The 12974-nt window shown below is 34.9% G+C and overlaps 1 protein-coding gene across 4 annotated transcripts in view; it reads right to left on the minus strand.

Annotated features, from left to right (window-relative positions):
- Positions 1–12974, minus strand: part of PLA2G4A (phospholipase A2 group IVA) — a 75588-nt gene that overhangs the window by 35824 nt on the left and 26790 nt on the right. For 3 of the 4 annotated variants that reach the window (XM_087890090.1, XM_087890092.1, XM_087890091.1), the window contains exons 3-8: positions 10848–10929; positions 5973–6121; positions 4038–4151; positions 2631–2668; positions 1951–2080; positions 132–268 (exon numbers count right to left, since the gene is read on the minus strand). In XM_087890090.1, the coding sequence (XP_087746216.1) occupies positions 132–268; positions 1951–2080; positions 2631–2668; positions 4038–4151; positions 5973–6121; positions 10848–10929 (650 nt within the window). Of the gene's footprint in view, positions 1–131; positions 269–1950; positions 2081–2630; positions 2669–4037; positions 4152–5972; positions 6122–8670; positions 8890–10847; positions 10930–12974 lie in introns of all 4 variants that reach the window. The other variant, XM_087890093.1, reaches the window with a different exon arrangement.

The raw sequence follows: 12974 nt of genomic DNA on the forward strand, positions 1-12974 counted from the left end.
CTGATTTACCTTTTTTAAAAGATTTTGGCAATTTAGCTATAGAATCAAGGGATAAAAAATATACATAATAAGAGTAAGGTATTGCCTATTAAAATAAAAAAAGCTTTTTTAAAAAAAAAAATCAAACTTGCCATGTGGATCCAGATAAACCAGCAATATATGTTGCGCAGTCTAAAATTCCAGATTCATACAGTGCTTTCATTACTCCAGATAATCCCACAGTTGCCCGAAATCCACCTCCAGATCCCAAGATTGCTATTACTGGCACCTGGAAAAACATACAACGTAGATGCCTTCTAAGGTATTTATCACACAACACGAGCAACACATTATATAGTCATGGTAACATTATATAAAACACATAATGTAACCAGGGGGTGGGTTCTACTTACCTTTACTACTGGTTCGCAGTGGGGCTAAATGCGCGCCTGAGCGCAGAAGCTTCTGCGCATGCGCAGAAGCGTTTTGATGACATCGGGGTTGGTGGGCGGAGCCTCCCACTGGTTTTACTACCGGTTCTATAGAACCAGTGCGAACCGGGGGCAACCCACCACTTAATGTAACAGAAAACGCACCCACCCAAAAAATCATTTGTTCACTCCTAAACACAACCCATGGTTTGTATCTCTCTTCATCCAGCGTTTGAAGAAACATTTGCCAAGAGCTGATCTGTATTTAATACTCTTCAAAGAGATCAGTTTTGAGGTTTTTGTAGGAAAAAAACAATAGGCTAGAAAATTCTAATCTATAAACAACTTTACTATCCCACCATTTTAAAAATTGGAGCACTGACCTGTATGTTAGCATGTCATTTATAGTTACTGTCTCTCTCTGCCTTATGCATGAAAATTTAGAAATAATCTCTAATTTTACTTTAAGATATTCAATATAGAGAAAGCATACGTAATGATAAATTATTTGCTAATTTGTTTGCTGTACTGACCAAAACCATTTCTGGACTGTTTAACAACACAAAAGTTCATATTTGGACATTATAAGCAATGAGAAATGTTTGAGAAAATAAGAACCCTGTGTATATCTCCCTGTCCTTTCTAGTTCCCATTTGTCCACATATCAAGACCACATGTCTCACAGATCAAACAAATGTTCCAATAAATTTTCATAATTTCAACTCAAACAAACCAAATAAAATTATTAGGGGCTAGAGGTTTTTTTTTAAAAAAAAAAAACTTAAGCAGCTATAATTAGTTATTACTAGAATAACTAACTCTAAACTAATTAGTTAGAACTAGACTTAGCTAGTTAGGAAAGCAAACAAAGTCTTAGCAATCATGCATAGCATTAGGCAAAGCACTTGATAAGAAAGTTTAAAGTGTTTTGCTTAAGATTAAAAACCAAAGTTTTCAACTGAAACAAAATGATATGAGAACTTCAAAAAGGATTCCAGATTTGGAGAAACCAATTGGCTTGCTGATGAAAGTACGTGGAAACAAAAATTTACAGAGAGTTGAAAGGTGAAATAGGATTTGAAGTTACAGTAAAAAAAAAAAAAAACTAATGCAATGTAGCTTTGGATCATTGTGGGGTTGAACTAAGGACTGCTGGATATAAGCCAGTGATGGCTAACCTTTTCCGGACCGAGTGCCGAAAGTGCACATGCGCATGAATACATGTGCATGGCTGAACCCCCAAAATGCAATGTATGTGGCCCCCTGCATGCACCCCACCCCTGCGTGCCCCCTGCCCCTACACATGTGCACATGGCCCCTCACATGTGTCCTACCCCCACACATGCACACCCCCACACACATGCCCCCCATATGTGCAGCAGAGACCCGATGACTAGCTGGCTGGCGAGAGGTGCGAATGCATGTGCAGCAGAGCTGAACTGAGGCGACAGCTTGTGTGCCATCAGAGAAGGCACTGCGCGCCACCTCTGGCACATGTGCCATAGGTTTGCCATCACGGATATAAGCCCTCCAGACTTACATCACGAATGGAGGCCAAATCAGCTCCCAATAACTTGTTCAGATGATGCATTACTCTAGTTTTCCGCTGCTGTCGGAAGTCCTTCTCTTCATCACACAGAGCCATGCTGAAACGGAGGTCTGTTGAAGAGCTGCTGAGCAAAACACCTGTTTAGTCCTAAAACTCCCACTTAAAGAACAAACAATTTAATCTACTTAAGTTCTATGCCAATAATGTCCTGCTCAAGCATGGACTTTCTGTAATGCCACTTAAATGATGGTTTAATAATATTTAAAGTGCTGAATTTTTAAATATGTTGGTAATGCTTGCAGCTCCAAAAGGCTCAGAAGGAAGTGAATTGTCTGGCTTCACTGCCATCAGTTTCAGGCCAAATTATAGTACCAAGATAGCATAAATCATGCTTGTGGATACATGCCAGGGGAATTCAGTGGAACATAACTACAGATAACACAAAATACAGGACTGCCAAATAAATATACATAGAACTAAACTACAGCAATATCCTACGCTGACATCAACAAGACAATACTGCCAATCTCAATGGATTCTCAATCCTATGTCATTGTAGTCCAATAGATCTTTATGATACAGTTTATACATCATAATTGCACAAAAAAGGAAGACATGTCTCAGTGCTATCATTTCTGAAAATACACTTTGTGAATACAAAGATTACTTACCAAACTTCAAGAGAGACCTCCAATATGACTTCTATAACCTAAACAAGCAATGTTATAATTGTATCACAATTTTTGTCAAGAAATTTGTGATCTATTGTCTTATAAACAAAGGAGTCTCACCTAACATTAATCACCTACCAGTTTATATTTTTTTCTAACTTTCCAGGCTTTAAAAGCCTTTTTTAAGCCACTACATTTTTCTCAAAAAACTTTGTTATTTATATTTCATACTTTTGTTTTACTTAAATCAAGAAGTTTTTACTTATATCAAGAAGTGGTATGAACTATTTTTAAGAATAAACATAAATATATTTCCTTGGTCTCAATACATTATCAATACAGTTGAATACTATCTCATATTCACCCACCATTTGGATCACAAAAACACAAACTGCAGAATAATTTCATATTAAAGAGAGGAGGGGAGGGGAGGAAAGAGATTGGGAGGGGAGGGTGGCTGGGCCAAGGGAAGTTTTACATCTTATATTCTCTGAAAGACACGGGAAAAAAATCAATATATGTTCCTAAGAGAAGGAATAATATATGACTTAGTAAAAAAAATGTAATGGAGTTCATCTTATAACCAATGTAATATGATATTTTTGCAATGCTGTTACATAGAGTGCAGATAATAAATAGTACTGCCATATTGCATAAGTAATCAGGGCAATTTTATCTGGGAAGTGATTTTGAAATGCATTACTGATAGGAACTGAGAGAAAAAAATGAAGTAACACATTCCATCCATATCAAAAAAAGGAATTAAAATCTAGACTCATGCAAACTATCAAAATCAGACAATAGAAAAACTTGACAGGTATCTTTTCAAATCAAATTCATTTTTCAAAGTATGGCTATTATCCAAAATTGAACAAACACCAGATTCAGCAATCCAGTTATGAAAAAAACTAGATGCTGTTCAATTGATATATGAACATGGCTCAGGTCTTGACACTACAAATGAAGGACTAAAAAATCTGGGATAGCAAAATGTAAGTACATTTAAACATGGCTTATGGCTTCTCATGGATGGCTCTTCACAACTGCAGCTATCAACATGTGTGTTGTGCATCCATCTGTGCAAACTGGACTACAAAATAAATTTCATTTTAAGACACTGCCTACAGCAGTGGCTTCAGCCAGGTAAATCTGTTATTAAAAAAATACTAAGATTAGCACTCTTTGAAAAGCTTCAAAGAATAAAATAAAATATGTGGTTTGATACATATCCTCAATATCCCAGTCATAATTTTGTAATCTTTGTAGTTTCAACAGATCGCATCATTTTCAGTACCAGAAATGTTTAAGAGAAGTAAAGAACATCATTTGTGTATAATCACTAGATTCTAGATTTTAGATCCTCGACTTATAACCTTGGAAAGTGACCATGTTGATTTTGGAACTTACTTTATTAATGGTGAATGGGATTTGCTTTTTCTCCCCAATTTTCAAAGATGAAATGGGAAAAGTTGCTGTACCAATAGTCTCATCCATCACATAATTTGCATCCATAAGGGTAATCTGAAAAAAGATACACTTAAACTGAACCTTCTCATATCCTAAACAAATGTAAAAGAAGACTTTTTAAAAATGAAGCAAACATGCTTAGTAAACAAAACTTTAAGTTAATTTTCAACATACATTGGATTGATTAAAGATCTAAAAACGCATTTTGTTACCAATTTATTTCACTTCAAGTCAACAAAGCAATATTGGTTAAATATTTCTACTTTTTTTTAACTGGAAAATCTGTAAACCTTTACCAAAAATGGCAAAACAATTATACTAAGAGATTGCACACACGATAGTTTTGAAAAAAATATTTGTATTTTTACAAATTATTAGTACTAAAATTATGTTAGACCAGCAACTAGTTCTTCAGGATGAATGGACATAGTTGTATACCTATTGGACATAAATTAGATTGGCCAAACTGATATTTACTCCTGATTGTCATATAATGCTATAATATTTTGTAAAAATACAAACTTCTGATTTTATATGCTAAAGGCAGGAGATAACTAATTATTCTGTTCAGAAAGCAAACAAAATGTCATACTCTGTAGAAAAATTATTTCTGATGAACCCAATATTTTGCCTCTCTTTAGAACATTCCCCTCCCTGTTGTTCTTCCCTTTATCCTTTCTCAAATGGGCTCATTTACTTAGAAAGGGAGAAATAAGTAATATTACAAAGCTCATTTCAAGCTAGACTGACATTCAGAAGCTGTAGACCAGCTGCAATAAAGCGTGTATTTTTGAAATGAGAAATTCATATTGGAACTTTCTCATTCTGATCTATATTACAGTATATTATAGACGGCCTGTATATTTTAGATGTATACGCACGTGTGTGTGTGTGTGTGGGCGTGTGCGGGTGTCTGTGTGTTAATCTTAGCTCTGTGATTCCTACTGTTTCTCATAATATTTTATACTTGTGAAAGTACTTCATCAAAAGAAATGGGCTTAGACTATTAAATGCCCAAATCTCTGCTCACAAGATTGTTTCATCTTGTCATTTTATACTTATCATTTTGGTTAGTGTTATTTCACAATGGTAGAAAAGGTGCTCAGAAACACACTGTCCAAGTTAATCCTTTTAGATTCCCCAGTTTAATTTCTTTTTTCCATTCTCCAAATGCCTTTCTCTCTTTGCACACTAGGTCTACGTCTCCTTGCAATTTGGACTATATAACTTTAGACTGAAGGTGTCCCTCTGCAAGGGAGATGGGTGGTGGGTGGTTTAGAAGAGAGAGAGAGAGAGAGAGAGAGAGAGAGAGAGAGAGATGTGATAGACAGACAGATAAGATAGATAGATAGATAGATAGATAGATAGATAGATAGATAGATAGATAGATAGATAGATAGATAGATAGATAGATAGATAGATGGTAGATGATGGATAGATAGATATAGAGACAGACAGAGACAGACAAAGAAGAGGCTAATGTGATTAAATACACATTCATGCCATGTAGAAAAGCAAATATCAGCCCTTAGATTGTTTCATTCAGTAAGCTTTCATTTATAATACCTGTGTTTCCCCCCAAAATAAGACCCTGTCTTATATTTTTTGAACCCTGAAATAAGTGCTTGACCTTATTGCCATGCACTCAAAAGCCCGATTAGGCTTATTATCAGGGGATATCTTATTTGGGGGGAAACAGGGTAGAAAGTCATAAAGCATACCACCTTAAGATGATGGATAGATAGAGATAGAACAAGGGTACTTAACACACACAGTTGCTGAATTAGTCTGCCTCTTTTGACATTGCATTTAATATTTTTAATATAGTATCCACACCGCATGAGTCCTTTTCCCTACAGATATTTGTACTAGTACCTCCAGAATATTTTCCTGGTTGGGATCCAAAATTATCTCAAAAGTTTCATTCCACTCAGGATTCACATTGTTGTTGATATAGTTTGTTCTCTTCCTGCTGTCGGGTGCTGTGGGAATAAAGAGCTCCACATAGGGGTCAGGAGTGTCTACTGTAATAAAATAAGAACATGATGGTATCAGCAATAGCTTCTCTGAAAACCTGTAGGCCAGCCATAACATCATATTCCTTAAACCTATTTTTTACATGCTGTTTAAGAACTGATTTCTAAAGAGATACTATAAAAGTACTATGTAAAAAAAGTACTATGTAAAAGTTTTATATGATATCTATTTAAAACTATATATCATATATAAAACTATATGAAAGTTATACAACTCTTGCAATAACATAAAGTGGTCATCAAGTTTGATACAACCATTATCCATCTGATTAGCTTTACTTAGTAAGGAGAAAACAAACTAAACACACTAAAATGAATTAAAGAATCAGTAAATAGGTCCAAAAAAACATCTCCCGTATTAAGCATAATAGCATATACAGAGAAAAAGGTAAAAGTAAAGGAGTTCCTGCAGATTTTACTCCACTAGTTGTTGCCAACTATAGGGGATGATTTCCATTTCAAGGCCATTGACCCAGCACTGTCTGAAGACAGTTCCACGGTCATATGGCCAGCATGACATCACAGAGCACTGCTACCTTCCCACCAAAGTGGTACCTATTTATGTACTTGCATTTGAATGCTTTCAAACTGCTAGATTAGCAGGAGCTGGAGTGACGATGGGAGCTCATCCCATTCTGTGGCACTTGGGTCTCAAACCTGAGCTGTCAGCTTTCCAGCTGACAAGACCAGTGTCTTAACTGCTGTGCCTTCACATCACTCTTATGTAAAGAGAAAGAGTATAGACATTCATGCATATATCAGCAGTCAAAGTTTGGCTAAATTAATGCCCAAGAGCAAGCATGCTAATTATAGCCTTATGCTAATTGAACTATTTATCTGACATTGTGAAACAATGACTTATCCCTTCTGCAGGCAAATATATGCATCTGCTCTCAATTTAGGACTGTCAGGAGATCATCAGGTGGAAAAATCCAATACAGGACTTTACAGACATATGTAGCCACTTTGAATATGAAGCCACTCTGATAGTCTCATTAATAGGATATTAATGAGTATATGGATAAATTCATCCTATGTCCGAATAACAAACTTGTTTTATAGTTAAGCCTTTTTACTACCCACAATGTATGAACAGCATTCATCATCTCTAAAAAAAAAAAAAAAAAAACCAACCTAATCCCAGGCATAGAAAATTGTGAATTAACGGCAGGACATTCTCATCCCAAATCCCACAGTATCATCTGAATCAAAAGATTTACTCCCTGAAAACTTTGGAGTAAGAGCTACTATATCTCAAAGAACATTCATATTTTGCTATCATCTCTGCTTTCAGGAAGAAGAAAGTAGGAGCAACTACAGTGTAAAGGACTCCAACTCCCCTGCCCCATCCCGAGTGTTGGTAGATTTCCTGAGTATTTAGCACAGGTAATGCTCAATTGGGAAAAGATTGTGCTGGATGAGCTTTGAAGTAGCAGCAGGTGAGAATAATGCAGGGAAAGCACACTGTAATAAGATGCTATGATCATGGCACAGATTCTGATGTAGCAGAACAAAGTCTTTTTAGTAGCATTCTGTCTTATATAAGGTTTCTTAACTTCCAGAATGAAAATTTGTCCAAAAGAGTGACCAGCAATATAAGTCATCAAAAGTCAAAAGTACGTTCTTTTTCAAATAGGCTTGTATATTGTTGAGTACATTTTAAATTATTTTTATTGTGATGATTTTATAAAGCAGACATTCTGGGGTGGTTTTTTTTTCCCTATGAGGATACCTCCTTATGAATGCTGATGCTTGCTGATGCCTGTTTGCTCAAAGCTTGAACAGTGTTCATATTTTTTAGATGAGTGCATAGTAAAATTGGATCTTATCTTTATTTGGCTGGTTGAGTTACACTATCATAAAGCCATTCTGCTTTCAAATCAGATACTTTTTAAAATTTTATTATACACATATTAATGAAAAGGTATTCCTATGATAAAAAATATACTGGCGTAGAAGACCGAAGCTAAACATAGTTAAAGCTATAATTCCAATCACATTCTGATCTCTAGTTAATTTTGCAACCTTAGCCCTTAAGAAAATGCGATGTAATCAGCTTCAGCAAGCTGTATGAAGATTGATGGCTTGTTGACTGGTTGAATGGAAAATACATGTTTTAATAGCCTGTTTCAGAATCCAGTTTCCAGACTCACTACAAACAACATTTCTTTTACTAACATTCTAACATTCAAATTTGTTAGGTCAGAACTAAATGTGTATTTTTGAAAATGAAAAAGGGATTAATAGAATCTTCTAATTAAGCTTTTAAACAATCTTCTAATTTAATTACTAGCTGCTATGAATACAATTCGTTAATAAAAGAACTGAGGAATGCTCAGTTCTGTTATTAACAAGTAGTAGAGGTACTCTACTATGGGCTTAATGAAAGTGAGGTAATAAAAGGAAAAAAACAGAAATATTCCGGGTGATGAAATGTGTTTTACTTAAATGCATTCTTCTGCAGACAAAATTTAGAAAACAAAAAAAAAAAAGAAATCAGGATAAATTATTTTTTATTTATTAGATTTTTATCCTACCTTTATTACTTCATAGGTAACTGATAGTTGTGTGTTACCTATTTTAGGTAACTGAAGGTGGTGAGTTACCTATTTTACCCACAACAAGAACCCTGTGAGATGGGTTGGGCTGAGAGAGAGAGAGTGACCCAAAGTCATACAGCTAGATTTCATGCCTAAGGCAGGGCTACAACTCACAATCTTCTGTTTCTATGCCAGGATCTTAACCATTATATCAAACTGAAGGAAAACAAAAAGAAAAGGCAGCTGTTTAGATAAGTTGTTCTAAAATCAGAAATGTAAATCAAATGATAAAGCAAGGTCAGTCCAAAACTTTATCAATGTTCACAGGAAATGTTTTTAACCATAATTCAATTGAATATTTTCCTATAAACAATTGCAACATAGATTGCACTATTATATTATTTGTTATTTTAATGCAGCTCCTCAAAAGGAAACCAGAGATATGAGAAAAACTGAAAAGCAATATGAAGTCCCTCAAATGGTACTTGACTGCCCCTGCTTATATAAAAATGTTGTTGTAGTTTTCTTGGCAACAATAAAGACATGTGTTGTGACCTCTGGATGCTGAACCTGGAGCTCAGATCATGGGACTTGGATTTCTTCAATTTTCTTTCTTCAATGGGACTTGGATTTTGTCCATCTTCAGTTATGTGAAAACTGTTTTTATATTCTAGCTTTCTCTGTTATGATTCTTATTTGGTGGATGGTATTTTGATTTTGTCTTTCTGAAATTTCATTATTTGACACTGTTATTTATAAATAATTTTTAGGGATTTTTGATAACGTTTTTGCAAATGTATTTATATTCTTGTAATTGGGGGTTTATTGGAACTGATTTTTACTGGCAGCTGTCACAAACTGGATGTAACCAGGTTCAGTATGTGATTTTCAGCTTAGAATTCCAAATCTCTCACTGACTGCAATCTGACATAAAGAAATGGCTAAACCATTTTTCATAATGTAATAGAATTGGAAACAATTAGAAAAAGCTAATGGGAGGTTTACTGTAAATTTCAGACAAAGTAGTGCACAGAGTTTCTTCTAAATATTTTTCATTTTAATTTATTTTTTAAAAAAACTGGTAATTGAAACATTCATATCATGAATTCTTTGGAATCTAATTTGTCACATAGCAAACTAGGAAATTCTGGATTTTGGTCCACCTATTCATGAATAAAAAATGTAGTATCACTGATATCTTACTACATCTTTAAATGATTGTATCACAGCACAAGAATGTGTGGTCAGATGATCATCTTAAGAAGACCAAAAATTCCAGCTGTAACTGTTCAGGTGCAAGTAAATAGAACTCACTGATCAGCAACCAAGTAGGACTTTCCTTTTTCCCCATTGAAACTACATGAAAAGGATTTATCTCCACTCAGGATGACATCAGAGCAGGCTTCTAGCACAACCTTTCTCCTTAATAATCAACTGAACATACGACACATTGCATGGTCACATGAGCATTTTAAGAGGAAAGATGGTGGTGGTGATGATGATAATCTTTGCACAACACTTACAAGCCCTTTTTTACAAAGGAAAAATAGAATCCAACAGAGTCATCCACCAAAAGTGACTTTCCTCTCCCTCTACTTCAACAAAGTTATAATCAGAATCCATCCATTGCCCATTCCATATCACTGTATTTTATGGTTTATGCACACTCGAATTCAAAGTGAAGTGGTCTTTCACGAAAACACTACTTATAATACTCCTGTTTCTAAGAGATGAAAGCAGTAAAAAAAAAAAAAAGAATAATTTTCTCTGAAAACCCCATAGGGGAGATTCCAGATAAAAAATTTCAGGTTTATTAAAGGTCAGAGCTGTCAGTGACAAAATTACCCTCTTCATGTTTCCTTCAACCTCTACCTAGACTTTTCCTTATCTGGAAAGCCTGGAAGAAAAAAATGTTATCAGTTCTGCAAAGGCATTGTAAGTTTGTAGCCCTAAGAATCTCCACCAATAAAGCTCTAAAATGACTCAATTTGGTATCAGATCTGCATTCAATTTATTTATTTAATATAACATACGCGTGTTACATTTCAAATTTCTGAAGCAGCAAAAATTAATTTGAAAATCAGTCATACCTTAAGAACATACCTCTCTAAACTCATGTGGTAAGAACTGAAAAGAAAACAATACAATACAAATAACACTAAAGTGATACTTACGCATATCTCCAAAAGCCCCCTTGGTGACATTTTTAGCTTGCTTAACTGTCACAGTAAATTTGTGTGAATACTGATGTTCCACCTAAATGTCAAATAACAATAGATTAGGAACCAATAGAAAAGTAGCAGCTCTTTAATGAGTTTTCAGCTAACCTACAGTTCCCCTTTCCTCCCCCAAAGAAAATTAAGTACACACCGGAACACACAGCATTGTGTATTATAAAGTTATTTTCTCTTCAGCTGACTGCTACTACTCCTATTCATCTGTGGTTATTTTCTTCCTCTTTGTATTTGAGTTTGAGTTTCATCATATTAACTCTCCTCCCCTTCAAGCACAGGTACTGTTCAAATATGTCATTAGTCAGCAAGAGCACTGCATAGAGGTAGACACTGATTTTACAAGAGTCTTTTAGATACATTTGCAAACTTTTAAGTACATTTGCAGGCACCTTCCACCCATGAGAAAAATATACTTTTTGATTTGATTAATTTTTTATGATGCCTAAATATCATAGAATGCAACTCACAAATATACAAAAAGACCTGTATTCATGACTATATGGACTTATAGCAGTGATTTTCTAACTTTGCAAGTTTGGGTAACTTTTTCAACAGCATGTCCTGTGCAAAAAAAAACAAAACAAAACTTTGTCCATCAATCAGTCCATCAAGCTTAGACATATTCTAAGATATTCACCCTAATCTCCTTTACTGTCTGCCAAATTTCAAAAATCTTTGCAGGCAATGTTTAGATTAAGAAGGAAGAATTGTCCATCTGCACCCCGACAGTCAGCTTTAAGGGAAGATGCAAAGGAAGAGTTTGCTTTTGCCTCAATCTTGTGGGAATCCAAAATGAAACTTGTCATTTCCATGCAAAGCAAGAAAGCAACTTTCTCCATCTTATATCCCCCAAATGAATCAAAGTGTAACTCCTATTATTGCCTGCATAGCAAATATATTACAATATATTTAGGGAAACCAAAATATAGAACAAAATATAGGAAGTGTGTTCTGCTTCAAGAGACAGACAGCAATCTGTCAATGTTTGCAAACTGAGAAATGACCAGATAGGCAACTTATTATTAACTTAACTAATTTCAATCATATAGTTTGCTATTTATTATAGTTGGATTATGTAGTCATATTAATGCTGATATTACTGCATTGATATACTCAAAATAGTTTTTATGTTATATTGATATATTCCAAATAGTTTTTACGTCCACAAAAAAATAAACCTAATAATTTGAAAATTTGTAATTCGATAATTAAAGGAACCTTTAATATTTTTGATGATACTGAAAAGATTATCAAATTGGTGCCAAGCAGCCTATTCTGGAAAGAACATTCCTTGAATGAGGTCAGAAAGATTTATTCCTTACAATCACTACTAGCAGGATTTTCACAAACATTTTCATGGTAACATCCTGCTAGTGGTAGTGAGGGGCAAATTTTTCTTACTTACATGCTATGAAAAGCCACATTCATTCCACTACTTGGATCCTGTAGAGTTAAAAGGCTTGCCCCAGCATTTTGAACTGTGGTTAGAAATGAACTGATATGACTTTCATGCAAAAATGTCAATTACTGCAACAGCTAGTAAGGCTGAATGATGAAAGGGTGTGCGGGCTGAGATATATAACTGCCCTGATCCTTCTGCCCTCCTCAGACCAGAATACTGTTGATGGAATCAAAGAGAATTTGGAAATTTTCTTCCTAAGAACAGCCATGGGCAAGATTAACATGGACAAGAACAAAGAAACAAAAACTATCTCTCTGTTGGCTGGTCGGATTTTGTTGAGTGACAGGACCAAATCCAAGCAATAAAAAAAATCATGTACGATCTTGCTATCTTGGTTGATGATAACAATCAGAGCAGATCCTAACAATGTAATCGCTTAAGGGATTGCTGGTAGAGTCAGAAAAATGCAAAGGCAAACATTATCGGATTGCTCAGGGGGAAAAGAGCCACTATCTTTTAAACTATACTGCAGTTATCTGCTCAGCAGCCTGATTCCACCTATTAATGAATGATGGAGATCCATGAGCTTTATCTACTTGAATAATGAGACATAATATTTATATGCAAAAAAAGAGAAATATCTGGCCCTCTTTGGAGAATTATAA

The sequence above is a fragment of the Pantherophis guttatus genome, chromosome 3, assembly GCF_059756535.1.
Source record: "Pantherophis guttatus breed Tessera chromosome 3, ASM5975653v1, whole genome shotgun sequence".
In the NCBI taxonomy this organism is placed as follows: domain Eukaryota; kingdom Metazoa; phylum Chordata; class Lepidosauria; order Squamata; family Colubridae; genus Pantherophis; species Pantherophis guttatus.